This window comes from Mobula birostris, chromosome 3 (assembly GCF_030028105.1).
Source record: "Mobula birostris isolate sMobBir1 chromosome 3, sMobBir1.hap1, whole genome shotgun sequence".
NCBI lineage: Eukaryota > Metazoa > Chordata > Chondrichthyes > Myliobatiformes > Myliobatidae > Mobula > Mobula birostris.
The window spans coordinates 169,601,191-169,619,160 of NC_092372.1; the positions used below are offsets into that span (position 1 = coordinate 169,601,191).

General features: G+C 36.8%; 1 protein-coding gene across 9 annotated transcripts in view; it reads right to left on the reverse strand.

The window, feature by feature from the left end:
- LOC140195411 (DNA-binding protein SATB1-like) overlaps positions 1-17,970 on the reverse strand; it is a 157,949-nt gene that overhangs the window by 100,587 nt on the left and 39,392 nt on the right. For all 9 annotated transcript variants that reach the window (XM_072253662.1, XM_072253658.1, XM_072253661.1 and 6 more), the window contains 2 exons: positions 10,931-11,042; positions 2,609-3,072 (listed from right to left, as the gene is read on the reverse strand). In XM_072253662.1, coding sequence (XP_072109763.1) covers positions 2,609-3,072; positions 10,931-11,042 — 576 coding nt within the window. The remainder of the gene's footprint in view (positions 1-2,608; positions 3,073-10,930; positions 11,043-17,970) is intronic.

Consider the following 17,970-nt stretch of genomic DNA (forward strand, 5'->3'; position numbering starts at 1 on the left):
GAGTTTTAAATAACATTTCCTCAAAAAGTCACTTCAAATCAACGGATTTAATGAATTTAGTGAATTTACAAAATAACTGGAGCCAAACATCTCAGTGTAATTATGACTTAACAGCTGGAATTTAGCCTTCTGTCAGTTAACAGCTCTCTGTCATGGGGATTTTCAGCATAAATAGGAGGGTACTCCTTTACCATGTGAAATGGAGGTACGTGCTCCATATCAAGCATGATAATTCTATTCGATTATCTAACTCACTGTAATTGTGATGGAGAATAAGTGTTCAGGACAGTTGCAATCAAATTCGTCTTGACAAAAGTAACTGATCATTCTTTGATTTACATAGAACGTAGAATAGTACAGCACAGTACAGGCCCTTCGGCCCACAATGTTGTGCCAACCCTCAAACCCTGCCTCCCATATAAGCCCCCACCTTAAATTCCTCCATATACCTGTCTAGTAGTCTCTTAAACTTCACGAGTGTATCTGCCTCCACCACTGACTCAGGCAGTGCATTCCACGCACCAACCACTCTCTGAGTAAAAAACCTTGCTCTAATATCCCCCTTGAACTTCCCACCCCTTACCTTAAAGCCATGTCCTCTTGTATTGAGCAGTGGTGCCCTGGGGAAGAGGCGCTGGTTATCCACTCTATCTATTCCTCTTAATATCTTGTACACCTCTATCATGTCTCCTCTCATCCTCCTCCTCTCCAACAAGTAAAGCCCTAGTTTGTTCTATTTGTTCTCCTTGGGGGGAATAAAGGCAACTTAGAAACCAGTGGTGGAGACTAACTAACTCATTTTGCTAAGTCCTCTGGACAACAATGAGATTACAGGTCTTGGTCTATCCTCAGGTGAAGAACCTGCCTCTTGGGCAATCCCTACACTCTCTGGGAAAATAAGAGTTTCATCTCTATTTCACATTTCAGTACCTTATGTTCAAATATTTTATTAATATTACAGCCTGTCACTTAATATAACATTGAAGACAATTTACTGTAGTCTTTTAGCTATCGCCTGGATGTTAAGGTGACATATTTCAACTAAATTGTAAATTCTGTTCTATACAATTTGTGTACCTTTAATCCACAAAATACATGTTTGTTCTATAATGGAGCAAATATCAAATTTTCTGATTTTTAAAAAAACTTATTACTAATAGCATAATTTCTTAGTTAGCTTATTGCATTAAGAAACATGCCCCTTTAGGTTTCTATTTGGCTGAACAATCAAAATAGTTTCCAAGGGAGGCAATTACTTTCATAACCATGTAGTGCAATGGTGCAGTCAGTAAAGTACTATCTCAGAGCTTGAGCAACACAACTAGTCCTCATCTCCAGGGCTGTCTGTGTGGAGTGTGCACCTCCTGCCTGTGATCGTGTGGGCTTCCTCTGGTTTCTCCGATTTCCTCACCCATCACACAGGTGTGAGGTTCAGGAGGTTAGCTGACCACTGTACATTGCTCTAATGTGTAGGTGAGTGGTAAAAGCTGAGGGCAGCTGATGGAAGATGGTAGAATAAAATGGAATTAATACATGTTGGTTAGTGTGAAAGGGCCTGCCTCCATGATTCTACAAGCTAAACATGTTTACACAGAACAATTTTCAGTAATTCAAATCTGTAAGCAAGGCTAAGAACATTTTAGGTGTGAACGTTTTACTCCTCAAAGAGAATAAGCATATCTGGCTGCTTTAGTTTTAAAAGTTTCACAGATTTAAGGCATACCCAGGTCATAGTCAGAGAGTCATAGACAGAAACAGAAGGCCATTTGGCTCACCATTCCTGCAATGACCACCTAGTAACCATTTTACGCGAATCCTACCCTAACTCAATTTACTGTCCCCACATTCCCATTAACTCTCCTCATTCTATCACTCACTCACACAGTGACAGGAATTTACAATGCTGAACTTACATACCAATCCCCATGTCTTTGGGATTTGGGAGAATCCAAGCACCCAGAGAAAGCTCACATGGAGTTATAAGAACAGTTTTTCACCAAATTGTTGTACTAGTTTTCCTTAAGCAAATAAAACAGGAAATTATTCTCTTTAAGAACATATACACCCAGTTTGAAATATGCCAACCAAGTTACAAACATTTCACCAAAACTAATTGAGATTGAAAATAGCCACAACAGAACATTTATACAACAGCCAAATTTCATGCTATCAGTAGATGAGAAAGCAAAACCTATTTTTAGCTGATTATGAAAGAATCTTATGTAAATAGTTTGTGAATTCTGTACATCATTGCTAGGGTGGCTGAGAGATATTTCTACATTCTTTCTTTTATTACACAAGTGGAAAGAGGTGGGTATTAAATCGCTGAAATTGTGAAATGAGTGTTCAGTTCTTCATAGAGGAAAATTCTTGCAGGCAACATGTTAATGATATCTGTCAACATTCAAACGGGCATTGATTCTTGGTGGTGTAAGTTTAAAATGAATATACTGATTCAGGTACTATAATCAACAAAGCATCAGTGGCCTTTACACAAAAACTTCAAGAAAAACAAAGAGCTCCCTGTTTCATCTCACATTGCAATACAACAAAATTAAGTGCTTTAATGACACAGGCTCATGACAAGGGAAAAGATGTCTTGTTTTACCTGAGTTCGGTTGAAAGCCACGCGAGCGAACACTGCTTGAGAGATTCCAGCTCGCTTCAACTCATCGCGAACCCACTGGTAGATTTCGGAAGACACTTCAGCATTTGATGAAGTCTGTTGTTCCAATGGTTTAGTCATTGATCGGTTGACAGGAGGGTGATTTAGGTATTGCTGATTTAGGGATTGCTGTGCCAGCAGTCTGTTGACAGCAAATTGTTGATTTAATATCTGGGCCATAACCAGCTGCTGGTTCACCAGCTGTGGACTAAGAGGCGCAGAGACAAGTCCAGGATGCAAATTAGAAAGTTGGGGCCTGGTTGTTGGCTGACCACCATGAGGAAGTTGAGCTGGTGATGGTGGCTGGGGCAGATCAGTACCATTCCCAGGAACTGTTTGTGCTCCAAAGTTTACATGATTTGTTCCCGTCTGAGAAATAGACAGTTCAGACATCGTCTCCATTTCAGCTAGAGCAATGAGAAAAACAAAAATGAACTGAAAATACTCAAACTAACAACAATCATTGCTTGAAAAAACTATATTTTATTAGTTTGTATGTTACATGTTAGTATGTTTTGCTGTTAATACTAGCTTGGCAAACAAAAAGAAATTGCCGTAGATGGTAGAGCCTTATCAACTTTTTGCCACATTTTTTGCAGCTGTCAGCAATAACAAAATATAGCAAAAAAGCATTTAAAAATATAGTACACACATACATAGTTCATTATGTTTCTGTCCTTTAATGATAGAAGATCCTTTTCATAAGTGAAATGCACACATTTACTGTGGCTGAGTACTGTAAAACAGAAAATGCCTAAAATTCATTCTACCAATCACAACTCATAATCAGGGTCACACTTCATTGCCATATTTGCATGAATAAAACAAAGCACTGGAATTGATTGGTTCATAATTCATTTTCATACAATAATAGTAAAATCCAATTAAACAAACAGGAATCAATCACATGTATCAAATAAAAGTGAACTGACTGACAGTGAGGAACTTCCAGGTACATAGGACAACCAAATGAGGATGAACAGTTGAAAGACTGGAAAAGTCAAGTCATTCCAAATCCACCCACAAGGGGAAAAAAAAACGACGTGTGCAATCCCTGTCAATGAAACTTGATTTCATGCTGACACAACAGAGTTTCTGCTTTGGGTACAATCAAGAAGTTAGCACAAACTGCACCCAAAATTGCACTTGCTTTTTTTCCCTCCACTTGTCCCCACCAAATAGTTCCTTGAGCTAATTTGCATAATATGTACACAAAGTCAGGTTTATGAAAGCAGAATGAACTGCCTTAGAATGATTAATTTCAGAGATAACAAAGGCCTACAATGTCTGCAACTGCAGCCTAGATGAAGCAGCAACATTAATGATAGAAACATATCTTGGAATGAAATAAGACATTAAGCTCTTAGAAACATTACCTCTTTTGCTACAGATGTGGCCTGACCTTCAGAGCATTTTCAGCATTTTCTGCTTTTTAAAAAAATTTCATTGCGAAGACTTTAGTTCTGTACTAAACAATTGCCAAGGAGAGAAGACAGTGGCTAACGAGCAGAGTTTAAACTGTGGATCAAGATAATGTCTTTAGTTCCTAATATTTAGTTGGAGGAAAATTCTGCTCACTTAAACTGGACATGGTTAAGTAGTCGCACAATTAGTGGAGAAGTGAAGTAATGATGCGATAGAGCTGTGTATTACCCTTGTACAATGGAATCTGATGTCATATTTTCAGATGAAAATACTACATGAGAATTGGGAAGAGGCCAATGAGAACATCCTAAGAGACATCAAGGGGTATTGGTATGGGCACAGGAAGAGAAACCATTACTGATGATACTTTCGCTATGAATAAATTGGAAAGAATGAAACCCCTGGCAAGTAGAGTCCCGAGTCAGCAGGATGACTGTGATAAGGCATTATAGGAGGATGGTGTGGTCAAACAAATGAAAAATTGAAGTCAGAATGAAAAAGATGTCAAAGATTCACAATGATCAGAGACTTTTAGTACAGAGATAGTAGATGCTTGAGGAGCTTCAGACAAAGAGTTCTGCATAATAACACCACATTTGGGAATATAGAAGTGACAGGAAGATTAGAGATGGCCAATTTTTTAAATAGATGGAGGTCACAAGGCTTGAATTTTTCTTTAGAGAAAGGTAATTATTGGTATATATGAAGTTTATACCTGTTCTTAATTTTCCAGTTGACAGAGAACTAAGTCTCAGTACACTTTCTGCTTTTACAAATTCCTATGCTCATACCAATAAACTGAAACACAGCTATAATTATACATGCCCTAATACCCGCCACATACCCACCTCCACAACCCAATGTGTTGTCACATTATCACTTTCAAGTACAGTATATTTAAAATACTGTAGATCTATTTTATCCTACCTGAGACTGTTTTATCTTATCTTTGACAGTGGTGCTAAAAACTTTGTGAACCCTGTAGAACTTTCTCTATTTCTGCATAAATATGACCTAAAATGTGATTAGATCTTCATGCAAGTCCTAAAACTAGATAAAGAGAACCCAATTAAATAACATAAAAATGTTATATTCGTTCATTCATTTATTGAGAAAAATGATCCAATATTACCTGTATTTTATTGGAATAAGTATGTGAACCTCTGGGGTAATGCCTTCTACAAAAGCTGTTTAGAGTTGGGCGTTCCAATCAATGAGATGAGATTGGAGTTGTGGATAATAGAGGTGCCCTGGCCTATAAAAAAAACACAAAGTCAGGTAACACACACAAAATGCTGGAGGAACTCAGCAGGCCAGGCAGCATCTATGGAAAAGAGTACAGTCAATGTTTTGGGCCGGGACTCTTCAATCCTGCTTGAGTTCCTCCAGCATTTTGTTGTGTTGCTTGGATTTCCAGCATCTGCAGATTCTCATGTTTATAATTGGATACAAAGTCAGATTCTCTTCTCAAGAAAGATCTGTTTATGTGCACTACGCCTCAATCAAAACAACTTTCCGAGGACCTTAGAAGAAGAAGGGTAAAGTTGCATGAAGCTGGAAAAGGCTACAAGATCATTTCTAAAGACCTGAGTGGACATCAGTCCACAGAAGGAGTAATTGTCTACAAATGGAGGAAACTCAGTACTGTTGCTACTTTGCTACTCTCCCTAGGAGTGGGTATCCTGCAAAGATCACACCAAGGGTATAACGTGCTATGCTGAAAAAGGTAAAAAAGAACCCAAGGGTAGCAGTAAAAGACCTGCAGAAATCTCTAGAACTTGCTAAAGTCTCTCTACATGTGTTTCCTTTAAGAAACACACTGAACAAGAATGGTGTTCATGGAAGGACACCATGGAAGAAACCCCTGCTCTCCAAAAGAAAACAATTGCTGCACACCTCAAGTTTGCAAAAGACCAACTGGATGTTCTACAACACTTCTGGGACAATGTTCTGTGGACAGATGAGACAAAGGTTGAACTTTCTGGCAGAAATGCACATTGCTATGTTTGGAGGAAAAAGGGCAATACACACCAACACCAAAACTTCATCCCAACTGCGAAGCATGGTGGAAGAAGCATCATGGTTTGGGGCTGCATTGCTGCCTCAGGGCCTGAAATCTTAAGAACTTTCTACAGAGGCACAATTGAGAGCATCCTGACTGACTGCATCACTGCCTGGTATGGGAACTGTACTTAATTCAATCGCAGGACTCTGCAGAGAGTTGTGTGGACAGCCAGAGCATCTGTAGTTGTGAACTTCCCACTATTCAGGGCCCGAAGGATCATTAGGGACCTGAGTCACCCCAACCACAAACTGTTCCAGCTGCTACCATCCAGGAAACAGTACCGCAGCATAAAAGCCAGGACCAACAGGCTCCAGGACTGCTTCTTCCACAAGGCCATCAGACTGATTAATTCACGCTGATACAATTGTATTTCTCATGTTGACACAACTGTACTTCTATGTTATATTGACTATCCTGTTGTACATACTATTTATTACAAATTACTATAAATTGCACGTTGCACATTTAGATGGAGACATAACGTAAAGATTTTTACTCCTCATGTATATGAAGGATATAAGTAATAAAGTCAATTCAATTCAATTCAAAAGCTTGCAATCATTGAGGGAAAAATGAATTCAAAATTGTATCAAGACATTTTACAGAAGAATGTCAGGGAAGCAGTCCGTCACCTGAAGCTTAACAGAAGTTGGATGATGCAACAAGACAATGATCCAAAATGTGTATCAACAACAGAATGGTTTACAAAGAAGAAAATTTGTATTTTGGAATGGCCAAGTCAAAGTCCTGACCTTAATCCTATAGAAATGTTGTGGAAGGACCTAAAGCAAGCAGTGCATGCAAGGAAGCCCACCAACATCCTAGAAATGAAAAAGATTTGTATGGAGGAATGGCCTAATATAGGACTGATCAACAGTTACCTGAAATGTATGGTTGAAGTTATTACTGTACAAGGGGGTCACACCAGTTACTGAAAGCAAAGGTTCACATGCTTTTTCCAACAAATAAATGTAATATTGGATCATTTTTCTCAATAAATAAATGAACAAGTATAGTAGTTTTGTGTTATTTATTAAATTGGATTGTCTTTATCTAGATTTAGAACTTGCATGAAGATCTGACCACATTTTAGGTATTATTTATGCAGAAATAGAGAAAATTCTACAAGGTTCACAAACTTTCTATACACCTCTGTACACCTCTATACACCACGTACAAGATACTAAGAGGCACGGTCAGAGGGGGTAGCCTGCAACTTTTTCCCCAGGTGTCGGAATGGCTAACACAAGAGGGCATAATTTTAAGGTGATTGTTGAAATTATAGTAGGGAAACCAGAGGTAGCTTTTTTTTATTACAGAGAGCAGTAGGTGCGTGGAATCCACTGCCGGGGTGGTGGTAGACATACTGTAGATATATTAGGGACATTTAAGGGACTCCTAGATTAAAAGCGTAGATGAAAGAAAAATGCAGGGCTCCGTGGAAGGGATGGGTTAAATTGATCTTGGAGTAAGGTTAAAAGGTTAGCATGACATTGTGTGGGCTGAAGGGCCTATATATTGTGCTGTATGGTTTGATATTCTATGTTATAACATAGAAGTTTACATTGCAAATGTGTTAATAGCAATTCAAATGAAACTAATTAAATAGATAATTTTAAAACACCTTGGTCCAATTTATACCCTCTAATCCCTTTGCATGAAGTTTTGGTCTTGACATCCTAAGTGCAATGCCAGTAGTAACTGGCACATTTTGAACAATTTGAATCACAGATTAATACTTAGTTTGCTGTTTAAAACAAGAGCTAAGTGGCAAAAATAGTGCAAGAATGGACAGATTATATCATCATCACCTAGCCAATACAATACTGTTTCAAGAAACCAGAAGCCACATATCTAACTATCGGATTAAACAGAATAGTTGTCAGAAGAAAAAAGTGCCAGAATTAAGAGTGAAAGAATCCCCTAAAATTATGATAAGTCTAAAGGTAAAATGAAGAAGGACTTTAGTTATGGGGAGTGATTGGATAGGCCGGTCTTAATGGCATGATGTGATGTATATAAGATCATGAGAAACACGGGTATGGTAAACAATCAAAATCAAAAAGCATAGATTTAAGATGAGTGGAAGGAATTTTAAAGAAAATCTGAGAGCTAAATTTATTTTACACAGAGAGTGGCTGACATCTGCAATAAGCTGCCAGAATGGTGGAATCACAATAATTATGATTAAGAGGTATTTAGTCAGACTCTTAAATAGGCAAGGCTTAGAAAGATATTGTCTAAATGTGGGCAAATGGGTTGCTGTAGATGGGCAAAATATTCAGCATTTCTGATCTTCAGTGATTGAGCTGCCATGGAAAATGAATTGCCAAGAAATCTTTGGTGGACACAGCCTTAAGGAGCCAGTAAAACCAGTAAACACCAATTAAATTATGTCAATCAGCTTCAAATACTTTTCAAGTCCTTAGTTTATTAACTTATGTTAATGTGTGCCACCTAAAACATGAGTTAACATTTCTCTTTTAAATATTGAATGAGTTGCTGTGCATTTCCAACATTTTCAGTTCATCAGTCACACTTCAATCAGTTTCAATGAGTTTCATCTCTGCCAGTGTAGCTATTAAAATTAAGATGTCACCTGAGTTTTCTAATAAAACTAACTGTACCATTAGATTCAGCATAATTTCAGATTTGGGGTTGGGAAATCTACAAATTCTGAACAAAACCCAGATTTAATAGTTTTAAACCACAACAGTAAATATTCAGCAAAATTCCTAAAAACAGTACAGCTTGACTGAATACTCGCCCCACCTGACACTTTAAGATACAAGTCAAAACTGACTCTGAGATTTCCAAGTATTCACAAAGCTAATTCATTAACATTTACTGTACTAACATGGACAATAGCATGTGAGAGTTACTGGGAAAAAAAATCACAAAATCAGTATGATCCTTAAAACAAATCAAATAAAATACTCTTCCATTTGCCTTGTGTCTTTGACTGCACTAATTTCAGCTAATTTAGCTACCATCAATTTCTGAGGGCAGTGCTCTTCAGTTAATTTTTACATATTGTATGAAACACTAAAAAGGACATTGAGCCAGAAAGTCACACTATTTTCATTAAAAATAATTATTTTACCAGTAAAAATAAAAATGATTAATAGTTTCTTTGGACATTACTTAGAGTTGCTTAATTTACTTTATGAATGATGATAAACAATTATCAAATGCATTTTTTTCTCTCAAACTAACTTACACAAATATCTTGAATTGACTTTTTTTCTCTGGGAAATGAATGCTGTAAACCACTGCCTCAGGGTAAAACAAAATGACTTATTATTCTCGAAGCAGCAAGAAATTCACAGTTTTTATGTCATCTTTACATATTTACCATGTGGCCTCATCTGGAACTCCAAACACAATACCAGACTGATAAAACGCAGAGCCATTATATTTGCAATGTTACTTTTTTTTTTTTGCAGAGGTCTTACCGTGAACATCTGTGAATCAGTGATGAGCTATGTTTTGAGTTACCAATATCCATTAAAGGAGTTCTTACTGTCAGAATGTTTTCTCAGTTTTTGTGATAGCTTAGGCATACACAAAAACTATTTTAAAATTAAAACAAAGCTAGTCCACAGACTTGTAGTAAAATTTGTCACTGCTTCACTTCACATTGAAAATGTTCATGTAATTTATTTGTTGTATGTTATGTAATACCCCTGGGGTTCTATTCTGAAAACGCATCTGCAATCATTTTTTCATCATAATTGCTGATTCCAGTCGTTAACAATGATCATTTTGGCTGTGAATTATTCTGAAAAGTGTTGCTTCACCTCTTGGTCCTAATACGGTAATTTTCCTCTTGTAGTTCAGCACTCTGATGAATAATATTGAGGCTATGAAAAATAATTACTATAAAAATATTTCAGATTTGAGATGCTCAGAATAAAACAGAAAAAAAGACAAAATTTACTACAGAGAAAATGCCATAATTTCTAGAGGGTTTTTCATTATCTCACTATAGTGTCTAAACCAGTGTTATTCCAGACCATGATGCACTTGAACTAATGCCCCTCACAATTCAACATTCTGTTATTCCACTCTTTTGGTCTCAAGGGTGCAGGATTGACAATAGTAGATAACAGAACTTATACATTCACTTTTATGCAGGTGCTGAATATAGCTATCACTAGAAGGTCAAGTACAGTGCTACTGCCATCAAAGCCAGACAATAATCCAGTCATGACAGTGGTACTGTAACGCAACCTCAGACAAGTGCTTTTATATTCAGTGCATGTGATTTCCATTGTCCAAATATGATATCTCTCAAATCATAATGGTACTGAGTATTTTTCACACTGAAATGTACACGTCAGACAATTAGAGCGCTCATTCACTAACTTGTTGTAATTACGAATATTTGTTAATTCACCTCGATCAATGATCAGTGAGAAATAAACATAGACCATTTTCTAAAAGTTAAAAAATCAAATGTTTAAATAGCCCATGGTTTTCAATATCTCAACTGAAATAATCAAATAAGACACAGATTAGCTAATAGTCATGCATAACCACAGATCTACATACAGCACAGCAAACATTTCTGTAATTAAGATCCAAATGCTTCTCATTTTTAAATAATTAAAATTTCCTGTCTTTTTATATTTAGCTAAAATGCTTTGAAGTAACTGTGCATATAGTTAGAATTCCATTTTCAAATAGATAAAATACAATATTAGACCTACATTGAAAAAGGAAGTGCTCACATTACCATAACAATGAACTGATCAGTTATTTTCCTTGCTTACCAATCATGTCTTTTGTCTTCTTAAAATGTTTATACCATCTTCCAAATTCTTGACATTTTGCTGCTGATACATTTGCATAGTAAGTGCTGTTTACAATGGAGGAAATCATACTCTGCATTTAAAGAATAAAACCTTCAGTCAGAAACAAATAAATTGAAAGCTGGTTTCAGCCACAGGTATACAGTACGTCATATGCCCAAAGCAGTGAAAATGATTAAAGTAAACATTTAGAGCAGAAACATTAAAAGCCTTAGCTCTGTCTGTTGGCTCTGAGACAGAAGACTGTGTGCTTAAGTTCTGCTGTAAAGATTTGAAAATAAAAATCTAGGCTGACACCCCGGTGCATACTAGGGTGATCACAGAACATTAAGATGCATTCACTTTTGGGTAAGATGTTAAATTCAGTTCCCTCTGATGAATTAAAGATCCCAAGACATTGCACTGAAAACCAGAGAAATTATCCTTAATGTCCTGGCCAATAACTTTCACTCAATCAATATGGCTAAGGAAACAAATAGCTGATCTTTATCAAATGGTGTTTGCAAATTGTTACTCTATTTCCTCTGTTTTAGTGTTGCTACTTTAAATTTGTAACACACTTTAGGATATCCTGCGATCCTGAAAATTGCTATGTAAACCCAAATCACTTTTAACCAAACCTAATTTAACACTGTTGCTTGAATTAACAATTTCAGTTTACTTTTACATGTTTTTTTTCTTCTTGGTTTTATAATTTGCTGAAAGTTGAGAAACATAAAGTAGTTTATGAAGGATGTACCAAATTCATAAAACCATCACTGTAATGGTTCCTTCTAATGCATCTTATTTTTATTTTGTTTTTATTTAGACAACCAGCACAGCAACATGCCATTCTGGGACAACAAACCCATGCCGCTCAATTACACTAATGTACACAACGGGTTATGTTACTAACCCATATGTCTTTGGAATGTGGGTGGAAACAGGAGCACCCAGAGGAAACCCATACGGTATCAGAGAGAATGTACAGACTCCTAGCAGGCAGTGGCAGGAGTCGAACCGGAGCCACTGTTGCTGTGATAGCATTACACTATCCACTATGCTGCTGTGCCACCCCATGTCTTCACATATGACAGATGCAAATACCAATCAAAAGTAACAGGTCCCACAAAGCAATCCCCGTTAATTTGGGGCTTAGCATGTTTAAATGGAGGTAATCAACTCATCAAGCATTTTTCAAGAATTTGCTGCTGCAAAATTCTGTAATTGTGAACCCCAATCTAGCCATGCACACTTAATGCACTCAAAAGCTTTCCTTCAAAAGATCTGGCATTACAAAGTTCTTGAGAGAAAAGCAAAATAGGTTAAAATCCATATTCAAAAAAGCAGAGATAAGGTGCATCATGGAGAAGGGAGGTCAGAGACAATGGGATAGGATCTTGGTGACAGTGGAGGATCATCTGCTGCAGAGAATAAGGACAGAGCATCATGGACTTCATGATCCATGTAATAATTCCAATACAATTTTCATCACTGAAATGGTGTTTTACTGTGCACATATAATGTACTTGTTGGTTGTGATTACAGTACATATCACAGCCAAGAATTTGAACTGCTTCTTCTAAATAATATGCAGGAAATTAATGCAACTGTTTATCACTCTTTCCTTTATCAGATCAGATGAACTTTACAAATAAGCTCTTCTATTCTTTTTGAAATAAATTGGAGGACTAATAAGGCATAATATTTGAAAATGTTCCAAAATCTTATTTGTTATGTCTGATTTGCAACCTGCATCATAAGCATGCAGGTAATTTGGAACTTTTATGTCTTAATATGGTATGAAGAAATGAATAAAATATAATTAAAAGATGTCAAATAAATAATATTTAATATTGTAAGCTCACAGTTATTAGTCCTGTCCCCATGAGGTTTGTATTTTCATAGCACAGCTTCCTTCACTATAATCATGTTATTTTGAGGGAAAACATTATTTAAATCATGACTACAAAGATGAAAAAAAAGAAACAATATAAGGGATTTTTTAAAATAAATTGAAAAAAATGGAGTAAATTACCTTTTAGGACAGAAACAACTCATAGAACTGAAATATATTTTAAGGAAGATGAAATTCAATGCATTGAATAAAAGCTCTCATAGAAATGGCTAACACAGACATTTTATCTATAATTCCCAGGCCAAGTTTACAAACAAACAAAAATGATGAAAAGCTTCAACCGCTTTAGGTAGAATTCTTGCTACAGTTGGCAGCAGCTATTTCAATTACAGCAATTTACAAAACATTATCGATTGAGCATTATACTGATATTCTGTCTACTGTATACTTCTAGTTCTCAAACTATTAACAGTATTGTATTCTACTAATATATGAAGCAGCTTAGTCCTTCAAGAAAATTTTAGGTCAAAAACAAACCAATAAATATTTTCAGTGAAAACAACGTTAAAGAGCAAATGCCCACAGTGACTACTTGACCTCACTGTAAATAATAATTCCACGATCAACAGTAGATGTGGTTACAAATCCAGAAATAGAATGTTAAGGGCAAAATTTATTGTGTAATATCCAAAATAAAATTTAACAAAATGGAACAGACACTCATGGCACAATGGGTTATCAGGCACTGCATTCCTTTCCATTTCAGTCCCAGGGAAAACAATTATTATTTCCCTGCTGCCAGCTGTTCACCGTCACAAATGAATGAAGTTAGCAGCTTGATCTATTCCCTGAAACAGGTGATCCAAATTCACCACTGCATTCATGATAGGTCTCAGTGAAGAGGAAAACATGAATTTAATTTTTCTTGTTGATAATATGAGTTGGAGTGGGGGTAACTTTTTTTCCCATTTTGTATGCACTATGGTACTTTACCAAATCCTGATAGGATGGATTTCATGCCTTTTGTGGTCTCCAGTCTGAGAAACCCTTACCTATAACTGAATTCTTAATGCATGCAGTCAGTGCTTAACTTTACAAGGCAAACATTACACCTGACATAGAATGGTTATCTGCATAGACCTGAAATATCTTAAATGATAAGCAAATACAGGTAAAATTACTTGCTATTCAGCTTACACTGAAATCTAGTGTGATGTACAGGTGAATACTGCATGCTAGTGTTGTAATGAAGTTCCACAAAAGAAGTTATTGAACACATGAAATTAGGGATAAATACAAGTTTGAATTAATAGTTAGTTAGTGTTAGTTAAAGAGTTGGAAAAATGGTCTTCATTCTCAAGATGACCAGTAGAAGACCAACCACTTATAATGTATTTAAGTCATTTGGCGAGAAGATTTCAAGTTTACCGATTACACAAAACTAAATTGAATACTAGTAGTGATGAGGATCTAAAGAGACTTCAAAGAGTGGTTGACAGGTTATGTAAGTGGACACAAACTTGGTAAATGGTGTACAATATGGAAAAAATGTAAGTTTTGACACTTCTGGGGGAAAAAACAGAAACACTAAGTATTTTCAAATGCTGATGTGCAAAGGAACCTGGTAATCATTGTACATAAGTCACTGAATGGTGACATACAGATGCTGCAATCAATTCGGAAATGTTATGTGGCTCTTTATCGCAACAAGATTTTACTAGAGTAAAGATGCCTTATTATAATTATATTGATCCTTGGTGACACCACACCTGGATTAATATGTTCAGTTTTGGTCGGCTTACCTGAAAAAAAGAACACGCTAGCTACAGAGATATATTAAAGGGTTAGTGCGGAAAAATTGATTCAGTGTTTGTCTTATGAAAAGAGAATGACTAAGCAATGTATGCATTCTGTATATTTTAGAAGAATGAGAGGGAATCTCAATGAAATACACAAAATTCTTGAGGGCCTGATAGGTGAAATATGGGAGGATGTCTTTCCCTTTCTTAAGGGGCTAGAACTGGGAGCTGCTGTCTCAAAAGAATAGAATGACCGCTTTGGAACTGCAATGAGGAGAACTTCTTTTCCACTTAAGGGTGTGGTGAATCTTTGGATCTTTCTATCCCACGGTGCTCTTAAGCATTACTCACTAATTGCATTAAAAAAGAGAGTTGATAGACTACTGGATTAAAGAAATGGATGAAATGGGGCTGGTTCAGGTAAATTGCGGTCAAGACAAAAGAACCTCCTTAATCGAGATGAACATCAGAGTACTTGAGTGGGGCTGAATGATCTACCATTGCTCCTGTTTCTTATGTTCTTGTGAAATAAGAGTGAGAAATATTCCAAAAAAAAATTAGATACAATTCTAATTAAGTATTAAACTTGAAAAATAAATGTTTTCAAAAACACTGGAGGAACTCAGGTTTATTTATCACACGTACATTGAAACGTGCAGGTCTTTTTCTTTTTACAATCGCAAGTCACCACTAGATACTGAGAATATCAAGTACTACAGGACTATCCCAATCAGTGAGTTGCTCAATAGCAATGGAAATCGACTTACTGTGCACTGTTGGACAGCGCACAGAGTGATTATCCTGGACATTTTTACTGTGGTTGGAAGACCCTGTTGGACATTGGTAACATAGAATACTGCACGTCCAGTTCACTGGTCCATTCACGAGACCAATGGTGGGGAAGCTGTGTTGTCTCAGCTGTGACATGGACGAGGTCTCGGCTGCAGAGTCACCTGTTGCAGCCGAAGCAGTGTGGGGCGCACTGTGATGCATACTTCTTTGGGGACTGACCTCTCCCATTGCTGCTGCCCTCCGGTGTTCGCTCGGTGGAAGAACAAGATGGACCGGGATAACCTACCATCAATCTAGTCATGCCACAGAGGAACTCGGGCTATATATTCTTTTTCTCTTTGTAACTACACGTTTTTCTGAAATCGTAATCATATGTACTATTTGCGCTATGTGCAGTATTCTGTTGGTAATGCATTCTACACCTTGGCCCCGGAGGAAAGCTGTTTTATTTGGCTTTGATCTGGAGAGGGTCCAAAGGAAGTTTGCAAAAATGATTTCCAGGGATTGAATGGCTTGTCATATGAAGAGCATTTGTTGGCTCTGGGCCTGTATTCACTAGAATTCAGAAGAATGAAGGGTAACCTAATTGAAACCTATCAAATGGTGAAAGGCCTTGATAGAGTAAATGTGGAGAGGATATTTCCCATGGGGGAAAAGTCTAAGACCACAGAACACAGTCTCAGTATAGAGGGGCGTCTTTTTGAATCAGAGATGAGGACGAATTTCTTTATCTAAAGAGCGGTGAATCTATGGACTCCTTTGCCACAGACAGCTGCGGAGGCCAAGTCTGTATGTATATTTATGGCAGACGTTGATAGACTCTTGATTGATCAGGGATGATGGGATACAGGGAGAAGGCAGGAGATTGGGGCCCAGAGGAAAATTGGATCAGCTATGATGAAGTGGCCTAATTCTGCTCCGATATCTTATAGTCATACATTCATTTATGGTTGAAAGATAATTAAACAAACATACAGTGAAATATCTCATTTAATGAATAGTCAATGTTTCATGTTTCAATGTTTCAGGTTGAGATTCTTCACCAGGACTGAATCAAAAGAGAGGCGATAGTGAGTATGAAAAGAAAGAGGGAAAGAGAAGAGCAAGTGCAGTTCTTTTTTAAACACTGTGGAGATTTTTTTGTGTGTTGGGGTGGTTTGGAAGAAGGGGGAGTAGAATAACTACTTAATTGACAACTTCATTGTCTTTCTAACAGTTGTGGAATAGCCATTGACATATAATTAGTTGTTATCAATTCTCATAAAAGGATCCTGCATTAGGCCCGATTTATAAATAAATAAATCTGACCTGATCAGTCCACCACTATCCCTATCAGTGCACCTGACTTAGTTTAACTATGCAGCATGACATTCAAATGTTTGCTGTTCTAAATGGAAAGAAAAGATAACTTTAAAGGAGGGGGGCATTGATTATGAAAATATAAATAATACAATGCTATTTCTTTCAAAGTTGTGAAGTAAATATTATTCTATAGTGGGGTCATTAGTGATTTCAACGGTCACAATATAATTTTGCATATTAAATCCATAAGTATTATTGCTTACAACACAAGGGCTGACTGTAATGCACAGTATTTCACAATATGGATTTACTCCAAACTCACATAAGCCCAGAGAAAGCTTTAATCTGGAAATCTATCCCAAAATAGCCTTAATGTTGGGGGGGGGGGAAACACCAAGTCCTTTCAATTATTGAAGATGATTACAATGAAATTTGTTGTATTTGTTTATTATTAAAGTGGCCAGTCAGTCAGAAATGTGGGCAAGATTAGAACCATAGGTTTCTGGAAGGCTGGAGCCTGTGATCTTAGTCACGCCCACATAACTGACTCATTGCTCTAAAGGGAAATGTAGCAAACTTTTACATTCTAAGTGTTGGTAATTAAAAAGGAACCGGAGCCAGACTTAGAGAAAATTATATTGGGAAGCACGTTAGAATTCACAAAATGTCAGCACTATGCAAATTTGTAAGGCCTGCTTAGTTTAAAGCCATCGAATCTTTAAAAGCTCAGAAGCTAATTCTGCTTGAGCGTAAGTGATCAATTCTACAACTCTTGCAAGCAGTTATCTACTATTCCCTTTAATATTCCTTATTTCAAAAAATCTTCTGTTCACTCGACAGTGATCATATATATGACTATTTATGCACTTCATAGGTCTTCCATATCATCAAACACACCGTGAAAAAGTCTTAAGGAAGTTATATAATCTCCTGCTGCTTATCATATATCGCTTTAATTTAACTGTTGAATTAGTACTCCTCCATTTTGCAAATCACTTGCAAAAAAAAGCAAGGGCACAGAGTGTACTCTGAGTGGGGGAGTTTGATATCAATCACCAAGAATAGCTTAGTAGCATCAGCACCTAAGCAACTGGCCAAGTTCTGAGGGACACAACCATGAATGAACAGACAGTAAAGGAACCTGTTCAGAGGCAATCCACCAGAGTTTTCTTTATCTTGTTGCTATTGCGATTCAATTTGCCCAAGACAGTTTTTACAGTATTGACCACCACAGTTTCCAATGAAACAAAGACCAAACTTCCCAGTGAGCT